Here is a 20,870-nt window from a genome sequence, read left to right as displayed (position 1 = left end):
AATGAAGAACCTGAACCTGAAGGTCAAAGAGGTTTAGGGTTTTGCTAAGACAGCTCAAGTCTCTTATGACACTCACTCTGCTGGGGTGGAGGTGGACAGGAAAAAAGAGTGTGGGGAAAGTCTGCAAGAGGCCATGCGTCCTGTAATCATCAAGGTCCTTGCTCTGTAGAGACCATGACCCCATTTCCCACAGCAGCCTCACTCTATGCCCTTGTCAGTTTTCTTTCTTACGAATGAGTCTTGTTCTTCCAACCAGATGGCAAGTCTACCGGGAAGAGAGACCTTGTCATATTTCCTGTATTCCTTTCCACCCCTTGCCTAAGTAAAATGTCAATTGGCTATGTTGTTGGTCAAAAGTTGCCATTGTTAGTTATTTTATCCTGTTGTGTTGTATTGTCACACAGCCTGGGCCCTAGGGAGCACTATTGTAGCAGAGGCAATCTTTTCCAAGTGACTAGCCTGGGAGACTGCTTTTAAAGGATGTGCCATTGGGCACATGGGGCATTTCCTGATGATTTCCCCAGTGAAGGGAGACAGCTAGAACATGTAAGGTATGTTAAGGGAAAGCAGAAGTAGATTGAAAAGCCCATTCTCGCAAGAAATGAAAATGAAAGGTAGAAAGAAGGAAGAGCTTCTGCTGAGGGCTCCGCCTGACCACTGAGGCAGGTGTTAAGATGCAGGTGGCAGGGGCAGGTCTGTGGTTAAGGTCACGCACTCCACTTTGGCGGCATGGGGTTTGCGGGTTGGGATCCCAGTGCAGACCTAGCACTGCTCATCAAGCCATGCTGTGGCAGCATCCCACACAAAATAGAGGAAGATTGGCACAGATGTTAGCTCAGCGGCAATCTTCCTCAAGCAAAAAGAGGAAGATTGGCAAGAGATGTTGGCTCAGGGCTAGTCTTCACACACAGACACACACTGGACTGTTGGTGGTGAACACAATGCAGTCTATACAGAAACTGAAATACAATGATGTACACCTGAAATTTACACAATGTTGTAAGCCAATATGACCTCAATAAGATAATTAAAATTAAAAAAAAAAAGATGCAGGTGGCCCATCCTGCACGTGGCTTACAAACAGGATAGGAAAGTCAAAATCAGCCCTGATATCAGAATCTCCATTTTCCTTTTTCCCTCTTCAGAGTCAACATTTTGAGACCTCACAACAATGCTTTCAGGGTGGAATCGTTGTCTGCTTGTCACCAACGAAGATGCCAAGGACTCGGTGAGGTTAAGTCCCTTGCCCAAGGTCACGTAGGGCAGTCAGGATGCGAATCCAGGTCCTGAGAGCTTCAGTCCAGAGCGCCGGCGGTTCTGGCAGCAGGAAAGCGGGCAGGTGGCAGCGGCCAGGGCTCGCTAATAGTGACGGCGATGATGACGGAGCCGCTGACCGGTGGGCAGCTGGGGACCCGCAGCAGATTCCCTGGGTCAGCCCTAGCAGACAGGTTGCGGGGCTTGGCTTTGCGGGGCAGCTTAAGAGATCGGCATCCTGGGGCTCAGGCTGTGCAGCCCCCGGTCCTCGGCCGCCCGCAGGCGTTGGCGAAGGCCAGCCGTCCCGGCCGGGGACCAGCAGGCCGCGTGCCGCTGCAAGAGCTTTCCGGGGCTAGAGCCAGGCGGTCAGCCAGAGCCTCCAGGGAGGCGGGGCGGGGAGGGCACGGGCGAAGGCCGGCTGCAGCCACTTAGGAAGGACAGCCTCTACAGCCTTCGGCCCAAATCAGAACACCTGAGCGACGGGCGCCCCCATGACGCAGGTGCAGGCGGCACGCGCGCTGGCCCCGCGCCCTGCGTCCCCGCAGCGGAGCTGGGGAACCCGGAGCGTCGGCTCAAACCCGGGAGCGAAGGGTTAAAGCCCGGGCGGCTACACCTAACCCAAGTTGGACAGGTGAGAGATCCAGGTCCGGTAGGGGGAGGGGAACCGCCTGACCCCACCCCTCGGGGCTGCCTGCCCTTCGGGGGCGTGGCCTCCGGGCCTCCCATCCCCTATTGGGCGAGCGGAGCGCGCGGGCCCGCCCCTCGCCTATAAGGGCGGTGCGGCACTGCAGCTAGCGCACTTCTCACCGAGACCCGTCACCCGGACTCTACGTGAGACTCACCGCCCGACTCGCCATGGTGAGTGCGGCCCCGCTGGGGTCGCACCCGTCCCCTAATTGCCCCTCTTCTTCGGGGACGCTCCCTCCCGGGATGCTCGGGGCCCTCCATCCCGCGTTCCGGGTGTCGAGGAGATGCGAGGGTTTTTGCATTCCCCCCACCCCCTCCTGGTGACTTTGGCCGAGCCGTGTCGTCCACTTTCGGAGTCTGGGGAAGGGAGATGGCGTGGGGTTGGATTCTTCACTAGCAGAGACGACTCCTCCTGGAAATCTTCTCCTGCTCCACCAAGTATTTGTGCCCTAACCCTCCGGAAGGGAGTCACGCGGTCCCGCGCCCGGTCCTTTCCGCGGGCGAAGGAGGACCCGCTTGGCTGCCCCCTGTCCCTAGCGTCTTCCCCCTCCCCGCGGTCCTTGGAACTGACTAAACACGTGCTTGGAGCAGGAAGGTGGAAAGGGGTCAAATTACTGGGTCCAGCATCCCCTTTTCCTCCCACTGTGTACATCCCTCCTACCCGCTTCCCCCCCACCCCCGTGACTCAGCACCCCGCTTCTGAGCCAGAAGGGGTGGCAAGAATGGGGTTCGGCCTCGTGAGGCGAGCCGGCCCCTCTGCAGCCAGAGCTCGGGTACGCGGACGGGCAGAGACAGCTGGCGCTGAGCGAGAGCGCGGGCTGAGGCCAGGTTGGGGGGAGGGGGGAGAGGTGTGTAGGGGGGTGGTATTTATAGCCCAGGGACCGCGGCCGAAATCCAATCCTCGCTTTCGGCTGGGATGTAACTGGAAAGAATCTGGGGGGGGGGGGGGGGGGCGAATGCAGGGCTGGGGTGCAGGATGGCGCTCACTCTACCCAGGGCAGGGCGGGTTACCTCCGGGGCCTCACCACAGGTTCCGCTTCCTTTTCTGGGTATTTGGAAACCGTCACCCCGCCATTTCGGTGTTGGGAAGGGAGGCTGGGCGACCCCTGCGCCCGAACCACTTTGGCTCTTTAGGAGTTAATTTCAGACTGGCAGGGTCAAGCCTAGGGCTGCGAGTGCCCCAGTGCCCACCATGCTTGTTGCCCCTTATTACCCGCACCTGCCCCTTATTGCCTGCACCTGCCATCTGTGCTATTTGTGTGAGGGCTGCGCATTGATGAAGGTGGTGAAGACACCCAGAGTGTGGGGGGTGGAAGTGGGGAAAGGAGCCAGATGGGATTGATCCCCAGAGCCAGATGGGATTTACAGGTGGGGAGACGGCATCCTGACGGCCAGTGTGGTCAGTTGATGCCAGACTGCAAGGCAGAGACACCTCTGGAGCCCACGGGAAAGAAAGAAGGAGAGTAATGTGAAATTCTAGTTGTTCAACCTCAAAGCAAAGAATTAACCAAGTGGGGGCCTCTAGCTATTACCTCCCTGCTCTGGGAAAGCCTTCTGTGCCTTCTGAGGCTCTTGAGATGCTGGTTTGTGGGAGTAGGGTCAGGAACAGGTGGAAAGTCACTCATCCTTGTCTCAGTTACTGCAGTGTCTGCCCTGCTCATATGCATTTGCCCTTTCTGTCCTCCCTGAGTATCCTGAGAATGTGGCAGGGTCATGAGGAGCCACAGCTCTTTCTTGACAAGGTCCCCATGTAGTAGACTAAGGTTGGGAAGTGCAATGCAGGGGAGCCTGGGCAGGCTGCCAGCCTCTTCTGACCTCAGCCCAGCCCAAACCTCCACTTTTGCCAAGTGAGTCATCCTAGCTGGTAGGTGATAGGGTGGGAGAGAGGCTCATCAGGTGAGGACTTTAGATGTGGGGCTTATGCTGTTTCCCCTCTCTCTATCCCTCAGCGTGAATGCATCTCAGTCCATGTGGGGCAGGCAGGTGTCCAGATGGGCAATGCCTGCTGGGAGCTCTACTGTCTGGAACATGGGATTCAGCCTGATGGGCAGATGCCCAGTGACAAGACCATTGGAGGAGGGGACGACTCCTTCACCACCTTCTTCTGTGAAACCGGTGCCGGAAAGCATGTGCCCAGGGCAGTGTTTGTGGATTTGGAGCCCACTGTAATTGGTGAGAGGAAGAGGGGGTGGAATTGAGGGGAGTGGAGAGTGTCTCTAAGCTTCTCTCTGGAGGGAGGGGGTCTAGACCTGGCTTTCCTGGCCCTGAAAACTTCCCCTGTTTAAAGCTAAAGAAGGCAAACTTATCGCAGGCCGGTCTGGGCAGCAGGTCTGGGTTTCTCCCTCACACTGGTATCTCAGGCTGGCAGAAGGATGAGCTCTTCCAAACACCCGACCGCAGCCACCAGCCTGGGGGAGGGAGGTCCCTGCTGAGCACAGCCTTGTGGTTTGTGCCCTAATGTGGTTTATGCCCTTCCAGATGAGATCCGAAATGGCCCATACCGGCAGCTCTTCCACCCAGAGCAGCTCATCACTGGAAAAGAGGATGCCGCTAACAACTATGCCCGTGGTCACTATACTATTGGCAAGGAGATCATTGACCCCGTGCTGGACCGGATCCGCAAGCTGGTGAGAATTTGGGACAAAAGGCAGGGAGCTTTAGAGATGATGTTAATGGTCAGGAACGTTTGTTTTTTCCAGATCCATATCAGGGGGTCATTTCTAACTGTATGTGTTCGAGTGTGCTGCTGCTGTAGAATACTCATCTTTGCCCTGACTCCTGAGATATTTTAGGGTTTAGTGGAACCAGAAGATAGTGTTCCTCAGACGCCTTCCCTACCCACATTGCTCTTTTTCTTGTCTTTCAGTCTGACCAGTGCACAGGTCTTCAGGGCTTCCTGGTGTTTCACAGCTTTGGAGGGGGCACTGGCTCTGGCTTCACCTCCCTCCTCATGGAGCGGCTCTCTGTCGACTATGGCAAGAAATCCAAGCTGGAGTTCTCTATCTACCCAGCTCCCCAGGTGTCCACGGCTGTGGTCGAGCCCTACAACTCCATCCTGACCACCCACACCACCCTGGAGCACTCAGACTGTGCCTTCATGGTGGACAATGAAGCCATCTATGACATCTGCCGTCGCAACCTGGACATCGAGCGCCCCACCTACACCAACCTCAACCGCCTCATCAGCCAAATTGTCTCCTCCATCACAGCTTCCCTGCGCTTTGACGGGGCCCTCAACGTGGACCTGACAGAGTTCCAGACCAACCTGGTGCCCTACCCTCGCATCCACTTCCCCCTGGCCACCTATGCGCCAGTCATCTCTGCAGAGAAGGCCTACCACGAGCAGCTGTCAGTGGCAGAGATCACCAATGCCTGCTTCGAGCCTACCAACCAGATGGTGAAGTGTGATCCCCGTCATGGCAAGTACATGGCCTGCTGCCTGCTGTACCGTGGAGACGTGGTACCCAAAGATGTCAATGCCGCCATCGCTGCCATCAAGACCAAGCGCAGTATTCAGTTCGTGGACTGGTGCCCCACGGGCTTCAAGGTTGGTATCAACTACCAGCCACCCACTGTGGTGCCCGGGGGTGACCTGGCCAAGGTGCAGCGTGCCGTGTGCATGCTGAGCAACACAACTGCCATCGCCGAGGCCTGGGCCCGCCTGGACCACAAGTTCGACCTGATGTATGCCAAGAGGGCGTTTGTGCACTGGTACGTGGGTGAGGGCATGGAGGAGGGTGAGTTCTCCGAGGCCCGGGAGGATATGGCTGCTCTGGAGAAGGATTACGAGGAGGTGGGCATCGACTCCTATGAGGACGAGGATGAGGGAGAAGAATAGAAGAGCTGCCTGGAGCCCACTCACTATGTTTATTGCAGAATCCTTTCAAAATAAAGAGTCTCCAAGCACGGTTTCTTGTCCCCTCTGTGAGCACTTGAGCTGCTGCTGCTTCCCCTTTGTGCTGCTTCTGCTGCCGCCACCCTCACTATCTGCTGCTCATGACCCTTTCCATTCTGTGGCTGAAGGTGAGACCTGCCAAAGGGCCCTTGCCAGGCCCAGGAAACATGACCCTCTTGATGTAAGATCTCAGGGGCACCCAGGATAGGGAGGTAATGAGGACCGAATCCTGGACCAGTCTGTCCCGCCACAAGCTGTTGAAGGATATGTCTTCACTTCCTTTCCAAGTAGGAGTGAAAGTCCAGCACTTTCTGTATTTGAGAGTTAGACTGCTACCCTATTCTGCTGCAGCTTCTACATTCACTGACTCTGGGAACAAGCTTGGCCCAGACACCTCTGTGTGTGATGAGGGCTTGGGAGTGGGGCTGAGCTGGCCAGAGTTCCTGGGCACGGAGCCTAGTCATAAGCTTGGGGGATGGGAGGGAACAAGGGCAATCTCCTCGAGTTGTGTGTGTCACCGCACCTCCCAGCAGCTTTGCATAGCTTACTGTCTGCCTTGCCGCTTTGCTGGGGCCTAGGGCTGTGCCATTAAAAGTCAGGTTGTCTCCCCTCTGTCTGTGCTTTCTTTCTGCCCTCAGCCTCGGCGTAGGTGGTGGGAGCCTCCTGCCAGGACCCTGGGGAAAATCTCAACTTTGCTAATAGGCACCCCAGGGCCCACACTGACATCAGCATGTGGGGGTGTGCACAGCTGGGGGAAGAAGCTTCAATCTCAGGAGCAGGAGATGCCAACCTTGCCCTTGCCTCCCCTCCCTGGTGATTCAGGGACGCAGTGCCCTTCCCTGGGGAACAGGTTTCAAGCCCAGCAAAGGCAGGGCCCCTGTTTACTCAGCAGAGTAGGCAGGAAGTGGCAGCTGGATACTGCCACACCACACTGGCCTCATTAATCATTAACCATGTGTGAGCTAGAACCATCTGGGTGAGACTGGGCCAAAATGGCTGCCACCTCCACTCCTCTTGCCCCCAGGCTAAGGCTGGGAGACCTATTGCATACGTAGCTGTCCCAAAGCTTCCTCAGGTGTCCCCACCCAGAAGCCCTTGCCTGGCAAACCGGCTGGGCTGCTTTGACTAAGCTACCCACCCCTGGGACTGAAGGAAGGAAAGAATGGGTTGAGGGTGCTTTTAGGGGGCTCTGGTCCCAGTTCTTGGCATAGAAGCCAGCTTGAGCCAGAGCAGCTTTAAGTTTTTGACTAAGACAAACTAGAACTGCCCACCGCCAACCAGCCAGCTCTAAGGTAAGGATGCCTGCCTGCTGATGTGGAATGATGGCCATGCCATTCCTGACTCTATGCCAGTCCCTCTTCCCAGGCTGCTCCCCTGGAAATGACAACCAGACTCTGGGCCCCTTGTACCTCTTCTCTCACTGCAGGAATAATGAGACTAAGATCTACACCAAGCTGTTTTCACTTTATTAATACATTCTCCTGCTCCCAGAGTTGGAGCAGACATGATGGAAGCTCAGCAGTCCTGTTGAGAGCCTTGACAGATTCTATCAGTTTCCCTTTTCCCATCCCCCCTTCCTACCCCAGCTCAGTCAGGCCCCCTGTTCAGTTGTTGCTCTTGGGGTAACAGCAGAAGCAGAGACAGAAGACTGAGCTGCCCCCAACTATAAGAGAGCAGTCCTGGATAGAGTGGACAGATGGCAATGAAGGATAGGGGCCTCTTTCCAAGGCACAGGGGCCACCTTCTCAATGTGGCCACTGGTTTATTCAGATTTGGGTAGTGTGCTGGCCCGGAGCTGAGGGTTGCAGTGCCTCCAACTGACTTAGGAGGAGAGGAATGTGAGGGCGCTGCTGCGGGTCCACAGTCATCATTGAAGCCAGCAGCTGCCGCATTGCTGCAGAATGCCTGTGGGAGGAGGGCAGGGTGACTGCAGGGCACACGTCCCCTGTGCTATGGCTCCAACTCCGTGAATGTCAGGCAGGAGTCTGAAATGCTTGGTGCCCCTGTAACTGCTCACCTGGGGCTCTGCGGGATGTTCAGTTGGTTCTGCACAGCAAGGGCCACACTGTCACCTTTCTGGAACACCATGTCATAAGGGCCTTCCCCAAACATCATGGCATATAACACGCAGCCTAGGGACTGAGCATAATTTGGTTATTCCTAGGAAGAGGACCAATGGAGATACCTCTCCTCTTAATTCTGTAGTGAAAGGAGACTACATAAGCTCAAATGTATATATTGACCTTAGCCATGTGGCACCATCAGGGCCCAAAGAAACTGCTGGTGAGCTGGAGGCCTTTGCACCCCTTGCTTAGTCACAGCCTTCAGCCCTGACATTTAACTGTACCCCGGGATTTTACCACTTCCTGAGCAGTTGAGTACAGTGACAGTTCCCAGGAAGGAAGCGGAGGGGGATGTGGACATACATGGTGCCTGGGGCCCCATGCACTAGCAACCAAAGACCTGCTCCTCTCCCCGACAAAAGGTGCAGAGCAGCATTCCTCCCTACCCAGATTCCCACCCACACGCTCCTCACCCAGACATCAGTCCGCTCATCGATGACACAGTGGCTCTGCACGGAGAAGAGCTCCGGGGCCCGGTAGGAGATGGTGCACCGCTGAGCTGCCCAGTCCTGGAACAGTGGCCCCAGAGCTCAAAAGTGGGGTACAGGTCATGGTCATGTGACCAAATTGGGGCCTGCACCAGAAGAGGTCAAGAATGGGGAACAGGTGGGCAAAGGAACCTGGAGACTCTCACCTGCAGGGCCAGAGCCTGGCGGGAGCCCTCCACGTGGATGCATGCTTGATTCATGGAACCCAAGTCCATTAAAACCGGCTGCCCCTCATCTCCAAGCAAGATATTCGTGGGCTTCAGGTCCCTGGAGGGAAGTGGAAATGACCCATGAGTATCCCTGGACAGGGAGGCTGAAATCCCAGGGGGCAAGAATCATGGGGCTGTTCCTTGGGAAGAGAGCAGAGACCTCTCATTTCTCTTGGAGAGGCTCTTCCTTCTGTCTCAGCAAGTACACAGGGCCCTCGCACTGACCTGTGGGCATAACCCTTGGCGTGAATGGCCTCAAGTCCTCTGCAGATACCCAGCAGCAGCTGAAGGATTTGATCTTGAGTCAAAAAGTTACCTTTGTCCTTGAGCCGTTCTATCTCAGTCCATAGTGTACCTCTCTGCAACACAAGTTTCCCCACAGCTGGAGCTGTGTTTCAAGTCTCTGCTCACTGAGCCCGATCCCTTCCCTATGTTAAAAGCCTATCAACCCTTTCACCACACACACCCCACAGTCCCACTAGGGTTCCTCTGAACCCCAAATCTGAAGTGGTCAAACCCAGGACACAGCCTCTGCTTCCTAAAAAGCTCGCCTGCTCCCACAGCCCTTGGTCCTTGGCTCTGCTGGAACCCCCTCTGTAGCCAGGAGACTTTCTGACCTTGAAGAAAGGTAGCAGCAGCCAGGCCTCATGTTTAGCGCCCCGCTCCTTCAGACAATAAGCCACAAGGCGAAGGATGTTGGGGTGATGGAAGAGGCGATGCATGTCTGCTTCTCGTTGGGCATCTTCCCGGTCCTGCTGCTCGTGACACAGGATTCGCTTCAGGGCGTAGAAGTGTCCATCATGTAACCCCTCCACTAGGTCCACATAGCTGAACCCACTGTGGGCCAAAGGGGTCAGTGAAGGACCAAAGTCACCTCCCACACTGCTTGGACTCAGAGGAAGTCCCTAGGAGAAGAGGCGGGTGCCTTCCCCAATTAGTAGAAACCCTCCCTAAATGTGGCTCTAAGAGACATCTTAAGATTATTACACTCTGAGCTCAAGAGCAGGAACACAGTAATCCCTGAGGTCCTATGGTCCTAACACAGTGCTCTGCACATGACAGATGCTCAATAAAATATTAAATAAGTAACAGTCAACCTTTATCAAGTGCTCTGAACCAGGCACTAGGCGAGCCATTTTATATGCATTATCTCATTTAAATCTCACAGTTCCATCAGTGACAAGATAATTCTCTCCGCTAAGCAGATGAAGAAACCATGGTTTATCAAGGTCACACAAGGTGGATCTAGGAGGTCTGGCTCCAGAATCCACTTTCTTGACTACCACGTGGCTAGGCTCTGTCAGGTGAGTTAAAGAATAGGTTAGAGGAGAAAACCTTTGTGCCCCTATCATGTGCAGACTGCTGTCCTTCAATCACCATCACCCTGGGGACCAGCTAAGCACTTTCCAAACACTCACCCCTCCCCTAGTTTCTGGATGAAGAGGTAGCGCTTATTGTCAATGATGACAGTTCCCCGAGAGCAGACACACAGCGCGTGGCCCATAGTGTCTCAGTCATCCTCCTCAAAGCCGGTCTGAGGCTGCCAAAGGGTGCGTCCACGTTGAGTGGGCTCCTCCAGGCGATGCCCTGGAGGCCCAGTGGATCATGCTGGAAGGAAAAAACCGGCAGGGTAGAGGGTCGCGCACAATCCAGACGACCCCTGAGGTCTCAATGTGGAGAGCTCAGGCCCAGGTCTCGGAACTTAGAGAAAACGGGTCCTGGCGACGCCAGCTCCAAGAAGCCCGGGGTCAGGCGCCTTAAAGCCTCAGGCCACACAGCGACTACCTGACCGGTTCCTCCACTACCAGCCCACCTTCGGGCGGCCCGGCTCCCACGCCCGTCGGGCCGCAAAGATAGGGCAGAGGGTAGTTCCGGGGGAAGGTGGAGCGAGGCTCGGGCCCACCCCTTGCAGAACCCACCCCTTGCAGAACCCACCCCCAGCCTCGGCGCACAGGGTTCGGGGTTAGCCAGCCCAGACTGCCTACTGACCGGGCTCGGGCCGCAGGGAAGCACCAGGGACCGGAAGCAGCGGTTACGTCATCAGTCCGCGCTGGCGCAATGGCCCGCGGTATCCTAGCAACGCGCCGGCATCCGGAGGATGTCTGGGCGTGGAGCTGGCAGGTCCGGGGCTGGCTAGGCCTGCAGAAGGACGGGTCCCAGGACCCGCAGAGGGTCCCACACCTGGCCTTCAGTAGGGATCAAGACGCAGACACCTACGCCAAAGGGGAGCAAAGCCGGGCTCGGCCCGAGGCCCCCAGGACCTGCATCTCCCAATGCCGGAGGTAGGAGGCTTCATCCTTGGGCGCGCTGGAGGATGCAAGGAGGGGCGGGTACTGGCCGCCTGGACCCCTGGAGCTCTGATCAATATAACCTTGGAGGCTCTGACCTGTATCCCACTACCCTAACCTCAGTGGTTAAGAGCTCAGGCTCTTGAACCAGACTAGGGTCTAAATCCAGTCTTAACAGCCTACTAGCTGTGTGACCTCGGACAAGTTACGTAACCTCTGGGAGCCTCACTTTCCCTAACTATAAAATAGGTATAATAGTACCTAAGATTAAGTGCATGAACAGTGAGATCAGACTGCCTAGTTCAAATCCCAGCTCTACTAAAGTAGTTGTGTGACCTTGGACAGGCTACTTAATATTTCCGACCCTCAGGTTCCTCATCTGTAAAATGGGAATGATAATTATCTACCTCGTGGAGTTATTTGAAGATTAAATGAGATGTAAAGTGCTTAGCACAATATCTGACACACAGCTCTCAGTAAGTGTCAATAAACAGAAATAATAATTATTATTGCCCTGGTCCTCACATCCCAGGCTTGGGACTGTGAAGGCAGGAGGTCATGGAAATTGGCAAATTCCCAAGCCTTGGCACCAGGCAGTTGTCCTTGATATCTCTTGCCCAGGCAGTCAGGGATAAATTGGAAGAGGGGGGCACTTCCAAAGAAGATGGAATGGGCTAGATGTTCTCTTTTACTGAAACAGGGCTCTCTAGGAAAAAGATCCCTTTTGTAACCTGCTACATCCCTCTGCCCCCTGCCCCCCCGCTGCCCACTTCACATCACTGGGAATTTCTTCCTACAATTTCCCTTGGTTCTGAACCTGTTTTAGCCCCCTTATTCTGACATTCATCTATATTTAACCTGCCTGGCCCTGGGCTAGAAGTTGAGGATTCAAGGGACAAGGCACTCCCTATCCTCAGGGAGCTCAGCCTAGTAGAGCACTGCTTCTCAATCTTGAATGTGCGTAGGGTCGCCCAGGAATCTTGTTAAAATACAAATTCTGATTCTATAGGTCTGAGGTAGGACTCTGCATTTCTAACAAGCTCCCAGGTGACGCTGATGAAGCTGGTTCAAGATATAGAGGATTTTACACACTAGTAGAGTCGCGGGTGGCTGCAGGCTGGAGACAAAGTCCAGGCTAATTGCCTGGCAATTTGAGGTGGTCTCCGCCCCCTTGCTCGCTCAAGTTCCCTCCCAGGAATCCACCACGTGACCGCCGGACCGCAGTCTCTGACTACAGGACCCCTGTAAGCGCCATGGCTCCCAAGAAGCCGCCCTGCCTTCCCTCCCTGCTGCTGCCGCTCCTGACGCTGCTTCTGCCCCAGGTAAGATGAGAGGATTGAACCGGCTGGCTGGGTGCGGTGAGGTGGGATCGGATCTGGCAGAGGAGAGAAAGAAAGTGAACATAAAACAATGGGCAGGGCTAGTTCCATCTTCTCTGCTCTTGGCAGATGCTGACCCCCAACTCCAGACCTCTGCTGAGCATGGTCTCTCCCTTTGCAGGCAGACACTCGGTCGTTCGTAGTGGATCGGGATAATGACAGATTCCTCCTGGATGGGGTCCCGTTCCGCTACGTGTCTGGCAGCCTGCACTACTTTCGGGTACCGCGGGTGCTTTGGGCAGACCGGCTTTTCAAGATGCGAATGAGTGGCCTCAACGCTGTGCAGTTGTAAGAAGTGCTCCTGAGAGCCATGGAGGGGTGGGATTGACTCTTCCTACTACCCCTGGAAGAAGGGGGTCGGGACAGGAAGACTGGCTGGGTATGAGGAGGGATTAAAGCTCCAGGGCTTCCAGGCCAAGTGTGGGAAAGGGCCGAGGGACCTCCTTCCAACAGCTTCCCAGAGGTTCCCTGCAAAGCCTGAGCCCTTGGGCCTCCCTGGCACTTCCCTACCACCGTGGGCCCTGTTAACCTCTTCCTTTCTCAGTTATGTGCCCTGGAACTACCATGAGCCAGAGCCTGGGGTCTATAACTTTCATGGCAGCCGGGACCTCATTGCATTTCTGAATGAGGCAGCTATAGCGAACCTGTTGGTCATACTGAGACCAGGACCTTACATCTGTGCAGAGTGGGATATGGTGAGTTAGTTGGAGAAGGAATAGAGCCACAGCCAACCATGTGCGGATCCTAGACTACACCCATCTGCCCACGTTCTCCGGCCACTTCCAGCCCTCTACGCAACTTCCTCTCTTCTTCTCTTCCCTCTCTTCCCTGCTCCACTCCCAAACAACAAAACCTAAATGCTGCTTTATTGTCTTTATGTTTGTCTCAGGGGGGTCTCCCAGCCTGGTTGCTTCGAAAACCTAAAATTCATTTGAGAACCTCAGATCCAGGTGAGTTGAGACAAAAGATGTAACACAGAAAAAAGCAAACAACAAGAAAATGAGTCATTTGGGTGCCCAAAACAAAAGGATCCCCAAGTTGGAGATCATTCATTCGAATATTTATTGAGTGTGTCCTTCATGCCCAGTAGGATGCTAGAAACTGGAGGACCAGACAGACCCAGTCCCTGTGCAGTGAAGCTTATAGTGAAAGAAACAGATTCTTAAAAAAACCCAAAAACCTCTAAGATTATCGCAAGCTCTAAAGATACCACACAAGAAAATAGACAAAGAGTTGAGATCGTGAATAACAGAGTGGGCCTCTTTTAGGGAGGGAGGTGAGAAAAGGCTTTTCTGAGAAGGTGACATTTCACTTGACTCCAGGGAAGAGAAAGCTCTGGTCATGTGAAGAGTGAGGCGAGAACGAGCAGGTAGAGGGAATGGTATATTCTAAGGCCCAGAGATGGGAAAGAACATGGCATGGTTGAGGCCAGCATGGCTAGAGTATAGTGGATAAAGCAGAGAGCAGTACGACATGAAATTGGAGATAGATAGGGACTGTTAACATGGGACCTTGTAGGCCATTGTGAGGAGTTTGCATTTCATTCTAAGCACAGTAGAAAGCCATTGAAAGAGTATAACCAGACATATCAGGTTTGTTTTCAGGTTACTTTAGCCTGGACGTGGAGAGTGGATTGAGGGGAACGAGAGTGGAGGTGGAGAATCTAATTGGGAGGCGATGGCTGTAGTGGTTGAGGAGAGAGATGATGGCTCCTGACTAGGGTGATAGTGGTGGAAATGGAAAGAAGAGGGCAGAATTGAGATATAGGTTAGAGAAAAAAAATCACCAGGATTTGTTGATAGATTTTGATGGGAACAGGTGGGGACAGTGTGGGTAGGGTCTGCAAAGAAAGGATTCAAATTTCTGGCCAGTCAAGATGGTGGTGTCATTTACTGACACAGGGAAGATAAAGAAGACTAGGGGTGGCAATGGGACAACTTTTGGAGGGAAAAGCAATACTTCTGGTCATGTAAAATTTTTATCGTATCACACTCAAGTGAGGATATTAAGTAAGCAATAGGATGTGTGAGTGTGGGGCTTGGGAGAGCTCTGAGCTAGAGATATAAATCTGGGAGTCATCAGGCTAAATATGGCGTTTACATCCAAGGGTATTGGGACATCACCTGGGGAAAGAGCATAGAGAAAGAAAGGATGAGAACTCAAGATTAAGCTCTGAGATGCCCAATATTTCAAGGAGTTTGGATTTCATTTCAGGTGCAAATAGGAAGTCATTAGAGCAAGGAAATAATTTTATCTGATTTATTCATTTTAAAAAGATTACTCTTGGGCTGGCCCAGTGGCGCAGTGGTTAAGTGAGCACATTCCGCTTCGGCGGCCCGGGGTTTGCCGGTTCCGATCCCGGATGCAGACATGGTACTGCTTGGCAAGTCATGCTGTGGCAGGCGTCCCACATATAAAGTAGAGGAAGATGGGCATGGATGTTAGCTCAGGGCCAGTCTTCCTCAGCAAGAAAAGAGGAGCATTGGCAGTAGTTAGCTCAGGGCTAATCTTCCTCAAAAAAAAAAAGATTACTCTGATTAATGCCCTGTAGCTGCTAGGGACTGCTCCACTTCTTAGGGTGCTGGAGAGCTTTATGCCCCCTGTAGCACTTCCCAAACTCAGTTGACCATGAAATACATTTAAAATGATAAAGTATCAATAGAACACCAACATACAATCTTTGTTTTTCTCAAGAAAACTAGCGACCTCTTCATTGCTAAATCCATGGTGATTTCTTAGGCCTTGTCCTCCTTGACATACAGGCAGTATTTGGCACACTTGATCACTCTGTCCTTTGAAATACACTTTTCTCTCAGCTTCCATGACACAACACTTACCTGGTCCTTGCCCCTGCCCCCACAATCTTTCTGACCACTCCTGCTCTGTCTCTTCCTGCTGCTTCTCTAGTTCCCTTTCTGCTAAATGCTGGAGTGTTTTGGGGCTCAGTCCTTGGACACTTCTCTTTTCTATGTTCACTCCCTAGATGATCTCATCCATTCTCATGGCTTTAAATTCCACCCAGTAGCTAATAACTCTGAAATATGTATCTCCAGTCAGGACCATCCCTTGGCCTCCAAAGACGTATATCCAGCTGCCTGCTTGACTTCTGCCTTTGGAGATCTAAAAGGCTTAATGAGGGGCCAACCCGGTGGTGCAGTGGTTAAGTTCGCAGGCTCTGCTTTGGCGGCCTGGGGTTTGCGGTTTGGATCCCTGGCGTGGACCTGCACACTACTCACCAAGCCATGCTGTGGTGGCATCCCACATAAAAATAGAGGAAGATTGGCACAGATGTTAGCTCAGGGCCAGTCTTCTTCACCAAATAAATAAATAAAAATAAATAAATAAATAAAGGGCATAGTGATATAGCTAAACTCCTGGTATTGCCTCCCAAATCAGCAATTCCTGCAATCTCCCCATGTCAGTTAATGGCAACTCCATTTTCCAACTCATCAGGCTAAACACTATGGTATGTTTCATGCCTTTCACACCCCATATTCATTCTATCAGAAAATCCTGTCAGCTTTACCCTCAAAATATTTTGAATTCAACTACTTTTCATCACCCCCACTGCCACCTTCCTGGTCCAAACCACCTCTCAGCTGGATTATTATTTATTTATTTTTTGGTGAGTAAGATTCGCCCTGAGCTAACACCTGTGCCAGTCTTCCTCTATTTTGTATGTAGGATGCTGCCATAGCATGGCTTGATGAGTGGTGTGTAGGTCCGCACCCAGGATCCAAACCTGCGAGCCTCGGGCCACTGAAGTGGAGGGCGTGAACTTAAACCACTATGCACCCGGGCCAGCCCGTTGGCCAGATTATTTTAATAGTTTCCCAACTGGTTGCCCTTCTTTGCCCCTCGCCCATGTAGTCTATTCTCAATACAGCGGCCAGGGGGATCCTGTTAAAATAGAAGTTTAATTATATATATCTCAGATCATGTCATTTCTCTGCTTAAACCTCTGCAAAAGGTTCTCATTCAGAATATGAACCATGGATTCCTTAAAATGGTCTACTAAGTCCTCCCACTTGGCCGGTCACCTCCCTGACATCTGTTCTCCTCCTCATTGTTCACTGGCCTCATTGCTGTTCTTCAAACCCACCAGGCACATTCCTGCTTTGCATGAGGTGCTCCCTCTGTCTTCCTGCAGAATCTCCTTCTCCAGGAGGCGTTCCCTGGGCCATGCTCTAAAATTTAAGCTCCCCTACCCACCAGTTTATATCTTCCTTCCCAGCTTTATTTGTCTCCTTGGCATTAACTCACCATCTTTATTTAATTTATCATCTGCCTCCCTCACTGGAAAGGAAATTCCATGATGGCAGAGATTTTTGTCTGTTTTGTTCTATTTTGTATCCCTAACACCTGGAACAGTGCTTGGTGCATGGTCAGCAACCATAGATATTTGCTGAATGAGATTTAATGTATGCTTGGATTAAAGGAGGCAATAAAACCTAGGCCTCCTTTATACAGAACACAAAATGTAAAAGAATTAAATGTTTTAAGAATATGAAAATATCCTCCAAAATATCTTTCACTGAACTCGCCTTGGAGAGGCTGCTCTCTGCTAGGCATCGTCCTCAGTGATAGCGATGTAGCAAGTGAACCTGACAGACAAGCTTCCTGCTCACTGGTGGGGGAGACCAGCAGGAAGCAATTACAGAAAGAAATGCTTCATTGTAATCTGTCAAGTGCTTGAAAGAGGAGTATGAGGTGATGCGAGAGTGTGTAACAGGGGGATCTACCCTAATCTGGAATAGCAAAGGTGTTCTCGAGGAAGTGAAATACGAGTTAAGACCTGACACCTGAGTTGGAGTTGGCCAGGAAGGAGGGCAGGGAGACAGTGTCAGGCAGAGGTAGTAACTTGCAGGAAGACCCTGAGGGTGAATCCACAAAAATCACAAATAGGGGGGCCAGCCTGGTGGCGCAGAGGTTAAGTTCGCATGTTCCACTTCTTGGCGGCCCAGGGTTCGCCAGTTCGGATCCCGGGTGCGGACATGGCACCGCTTGGCACGTCATGCTGTGGTAGGCATCCCACGTGTAAAGTAGAGGAAGATGGGCACGGATGTTAGCTCAGGGCCAGTCTTCCTCAGCAAAAAGAGGAGGATTGGCAGTAGTTAGCTCAGGGCTGATCTTCCTCAAAAAAAAAAAAAAATCACAAATAGGAGTTGAGAATTTAAGGCACAATACCTGTTATAATAATCTTTCACTTGACAGCTTCAGTCATCTGGACTGTCAGTTATAGCAGGGTACAGGTGAGACATTCTACATTTCTCTGAATTCCCATGCTACTTCAGCACAATCTCAAGTATTTATTGATTATCTAATAATAGCTCTATATGATGTACTTAACATTTTTCTTACATTTAAAAAATAAATTTACAAGAAATACAACTTTAAGGTTTCCTATGCTCCAATTTCATTGCCGTGCAAAAATATAAGTGCTTAGGGTTGAGAGTTTCTTCTGACAAGAGTAACTGCTCCCAGATTTAGTTGGGGACAAGTTGGATGCAAACTGCAGCCCTGAGTTCAGGCAGCACTGAAACTGCTAGCACTGATGCTTGCGGTGGGGGCTCCGGAGGTGGTGGTACCCTAATGAGCAGAGCACTGCTCCTTCCTTTAGACTTCCTTGCTGCAGTGGACTCCTGGTTCAAGGTCTTGCTGCCCAAGATACATCCATGGCTCTATCACAATGGGGGCAACATCATCAGCATTCAGGTACAAGTGGAAAGTTGACTGGGCAAGGGAAAGGAGGTGCCGGGGTCCTGAACCTTCTCCACCTCATAGCTGAGCTCCGCTTCTCCTGTCCCCTGGCAGGTGGAAAATGAATATGGTAGCTACCGGGCCTGTGACTTCAACTACATGAGGCACCTGGCTGGGCTCTTCCGTGCAATACTAGGAGACGAGATCTTGCTCTTCACCACAGATGGGCCTGAGGGACTCAAATGTGGCTCCCTCGAGGGACTCTATACCACTGTAGACTTTGGCCCAGGTCTCCTGAGCAAGGGTGAGGAGTGGAGTTGGGGAGGAGGCCCCTCTGCTATGATGTTTATCTTTCACCTTTGCCTCCTCTCTGCAGCTGACAACATGACCAAAATCTTTACCCTGCTTCGGAATTATGAACCCCATGGGCCACTGGTGAGGAGCCAGAGGGAGGGCAATCAAAGCGAGAGGCAGGATTGGGATGGGTCATGCTCACCTCCCATCTCACTCACGGTTCCTTTCACTTTACACGCTAGGTGAACTCTGAGTACTACACAGGCTGGCTGGATTACTGGGGCCAGAATCACTCCACACGGTCCGTTCATTCTGTAACCAATGGACTAGAGAACATGCTGAAGTTGGGAGCCAGTGTGAACATGTAACTGGAGACACTGGGGCCAACATGAATCTGTTAACTGGGTGTTGGGGATGAAACTTAAGATTCAGTGGGTCAGCTATTACCTTTCCTCCCACCCTCCCCCACTTCAGGTACATGTTCCATGGAGGTACCAACTTTGGATACTGGAATGGTGAGTCCAGATAGTCCCTGGGGTGGAAGCAGGGAAGTAGCAAGAATCAGAATTTGAGAGCTGGTAGATTAGGATGTCTAGAAGCTGGATATGGCCACCACTGCTCCCTCTGATGGCAGAATTCTCTGTATGAATTTCTTTGCTTAGTGTCTGTCATCCAAAAGATATATTGAATTAATTAAATTGGTTTGACCCCAGGTGCTGATGAGAAGGGACGCTTTCTTCCAATTACCACCAGCTATGACTATGATGCACCCATATCTGAAGCCGGGGACCCCACACCTAAGCTTTTTGCTCTTCGAGATGTCATCAGCAAGGTGCCCTACCACTTGACTAAGCGCCAAAGGCTTTTATTAATTTTGGGGAAGGGAGTGCCCAAACTGTTTGTAAAGGGATCCCATAAATCAGTGGTGGTGGTTGGGGCCACAGAGCTCTCCAAGCATCCCATGGAAGCATTTCTCACCCTCCCAAATGGGAGTACCTGGGGAGATACACACAAGTTATATACAAAATGACTGGATCTTCAGCATCCCCTGAAGCTTTTACCTGGAACCCAGGTTAAGAACCCTGAGCTAGGATCTTGGAATAGGGGTTGTTCATTTGGTTTTCTTATGGCTCCTGAGAGAATTTGGGCTCAGTTCCAGGAAATTCCCTTGGGACCTTTACCTCCGCCCAGCCCCAAGATGATGCTCGGACCTTTGACACTGCACCTGGTAAGCTCCTCCCCATCTTTTCTCTGATTCTACTCCTTTTATTCTCTAAATAGCCCAGCCTGTCCTGCCCTCAATTCTGATACTTCTCCCTTATTCTAATAGGATGGGGATTTGCTGGCTTTCCTAAACTACCTATGCCCCCAAGGGCCCATCTATTCAATCTTGCCAATGACCTTTGAGGCTGTCAAGCAGGTAAGGCATAACCTCACATCTTGTGAGTATGGCAACCTTCTTCAACAGCTGTAGCCACAGGTTCCCTCAGCTCAGCATCTTCCGCACAGCAGCTTTCTTCTCTCTCAGTCTGTCTTAAGTTACTCATTCTACCCCACCCAGGACCATGGCTTTGTGTTGTATCGGACCTATCTGAGCAATACTGTTTCTGAGCCAACACGATTCTGGGTGCCAAACAATGGAGTCCATGACCGTGCCTACGTGATGGTGGATGGGGTAAGCCCCAGTTTCCTCTCCTGCCTAGCACCCTTGAGCCTTAAGACCCCATATCTACCTTTTCCCATTGCCTGCTCACATTTGCAAGGGGTCCAGGGATAAGCTGGGATGAGGAAAGGTTCAACTAAGGATAAGGTTCCAGAATGTATGACTAACTGACAGAAGGGCTACAATCTCTTTGCCCTCCAAATAAGCATCCTAACCTGGCTTCCTGTGTGGTGGCCACAAGCTAGATGCTGGGTCCTGCCTCTCATAGATACTCTTATCCACAGGTGTTTCATGGTGTTTTGGAACGAAACATGAAACACAAACTATTTTTGACCGGGCAAGTGGGGGCCAAACTGGATGTCTTGCTGGAGAGCATGGGGAGGCTCAGTTTCGGGTCGAACACCAGTGACTTCAAGGTAAGCTAGTTCTGCTAGCCCCCTTGCACCCATGCTCTTACTGGCCAAACTCCCTTGGAAAGATAGGAGTCTAATGAAAGATAAATAAGAGTCATGTCCTTAGGGGTTAGGTAACAAAGTAGTGGCTTGTGGCATCTAGACATGGCCACTAGCTGCACCCCAGGGCTTGCTTAAGGACAGTCTAGACTTAGAGCTTAGTGAATGATGAATGCTCATTTGCCTTCTCCACAGGGCCTCATAGAGCCACCAGTTCTGGGGCAAACAATCCTTACCAGGTGGCTGATGTTCCCTCTGAAAGTTGATAAGCTTGTAAAGTGGTGGTTTCCCCTCCAGCTGCTGAAAAGGTCACATCCTCAAACTCCCTCTGGCCCCACCTTCTACTCCACAATGTTTGCAATTTTAGGCTCAAGTGGAGACACATTTCTCTATCTACCTGGATGGACCAAGGTATTGCTGACTATGCTGGTTGGGGTG

General features: G+C 52.1%; 3 protein-coding genes across 13 annotated transcripts in view; 2 read left to right on the top strand and 1 right to left on the bottom strand.

Moving 5' to 3' along the window:
• The first annotated feature begins 1,643 nt into the window (after window positions 1–1,643).
• TUBA4A (tubulin alpha 4a) lies at window positions 1,644–5,847 on the top strand. Its single transcript, XM_008529978.2, has 4 exons — window positions 1,644–2,112; window positions 3,891–4,113; window positions 4,420–4,568; window positions 4,808–5,847. Exons 1-4 carry the CDS (start codon window positions 2,110–2,112, stop codon window positions 5,777–5,779), a joined length of 1,347 nt encoding a protein of 448 aa, XP_008528200.1. The 5' UTR covers window positions 1,644–2,109; the 3' UTR covers window positions 5,780–5,847.
• A 1,434-nt stretch (window positions 5,848–7,281) lies between these two features.
• STK16 (serine/threonine kinase 16) lies at window positions 7,282–10,743 on the bottom strand. 2 transcript variants are annotated; one of them, XM_008529974.2, is made up of 8 exons: window positions 10,646–10,743; window positions 10,075–10,264; window positions 9,274–9,493; window positions 8,882–9,015; window positions 8,594–8,714; window positions 8,373–8,468; window positions 7,854–7,975; window positions 7,282–7,741 (listed from the first exon to the last, which is right to left on the bottom strand). In XM_008529974.2, exons 2-8 carry the CDS (start codon window positions 10,158–10,160, stop codon window positions 7,603–7,605), a joined length of 918 nt encoding a protein of 305 aa, XP_008528196.1. In that variant the 5' UTR covers window positions 10,161–10,264; window positions 10,646–10,743; the 3' UTR covers window positions 7,282–7,602. The 2 variants fall into 2 exon arrangements, with proteins under 2 accessions (XP_008528196.1, XP_008528197.1); XM_008529975.2 differs by having other exon boundaries at window positions 10,592–10,671.
• GLB1L (galactosidase beta 1 like) overlaps window positions 10,701–20,870 on the top strand; it is a 12,628-nt gene continuing 2,458 nt past the window's right edge. Inside the window, exons 1-16 of one of the 10 annotated variants that reach the window (XM_070618350.1) lie at window positions 10,701–10,938; window positions 12,140–12,266; window positions 12,445–12,611; window positions 12,868–13,018; window positions 13,213–13,273; window positions 17,944–18,038; window positions 18,138–18,327; window positions 18,400–18,458; window positions 18,560–18,681; window positions 18,792–18,832; window positions 19,031–19,149; window positions 19,471–19,545; window positions 19,648–19,737; window positions 19,879–19,992; window positions 20,265–20,396; window positions 20,628–20,843. In XM_070618350.1, the coding sequence (XP_070474451.1) occupies window positions 10,715–10,938; window positions 12,140–12,266; window positions 12,445–12,611; window positions 12,868–13,018; window positions 13,213–13,273; window positions 17,944–18,038; window positions 18,138–18,327; window positions 18,400–18,458; window positions 18,560–18,681; window positions 18,792–18,832; window positions 19,031–19,149; window positions 19,471–19,545; window positions 19,648–19,737; window positions 19,879–19,992; window positions 20,265–20,396; window positions 20,628–20,843 (1,983 nt within the window). In that variant the 5' untranslated portion in view covers window positions 10,701–10,714. Of the gene's footprint in view, window positions 10,939–11,953; window positions 12,267–12,444; window positions 12,612–12,867; window positions 13,019–13,212; window positions 13,274–17,943; window positions 18,039–18,137; window positions 18,459–18,559; window positions 18,682–18,791; window positions 18,833–19,030; window positions 19,150–19,470; window positions 19,546–19,647; window positions 19,738–19,878; window positions 19,993–20,264; window positions 20,397–20,627; window positions 20,844–20,870 lie in introns of all 10 variants that reach the window. The other 9 variants (XM_070618351.1, XM_070618356.1, XM_070618357.1 and 6 more) reach the window with 9 other exon arrangements.

Source organism: Equus przewalskii, chromosome 5 (assembly GCF_037783145.1).
Source record: "Equus przewalskii isolate Varuska chromosome 5, EquPr2, whole genome shotgun sequence".
NCBI lineage: Eukaryota > Metazoa > Chordata > Mammalia > Perissodactyla > Equidae > Equus > Equus przewalskii.
This window is presented reverse-complemented; position numbering and strand designations above follow the sequence as displayed.

Bases quoted from the DNA above. Each gene is read 5' to 3' on its own strand.
- TUBA4A (XM_008529978.2), top strand. The intron at 4,114-4,419 runs GTGAGAGGAAGA...ATGCCCTTCCAG, and splicing joins TTTGGAGCCCACTGTAATTG to ATGAGATCCGAAATGGCCCA. The intron at 4,569-4,807 runs GTGAGAATTTGG...CTTGTCTTTCAG, and splicing joins TGGACCGGATCCGCAAGCTG to TCTGACCAGTGCACAGGTCT.
- STK16 (XM_008529974.2), bottom strand. From the start codon at position 10,160: ATGGGCCACGCGCTGTGTGTCTGCTCTCGGGGAACTGTCATCATTGAC. The intron at 8,469-8,593 runs GTGAGAGTCTCC...CCACTGTTCCAG, and splicing joins GCCAGGCTCTGGCCCTGCAG to GACTGGGCAGCTCAGCGGTG. The intron at 7,976-8,372 runs GTGAGGAGCGTG...AATTATGCTCAG, and splicing joins ATGAGCGGACTGATGTCTGG to TCCCTAGGCTGCGTGTTATA.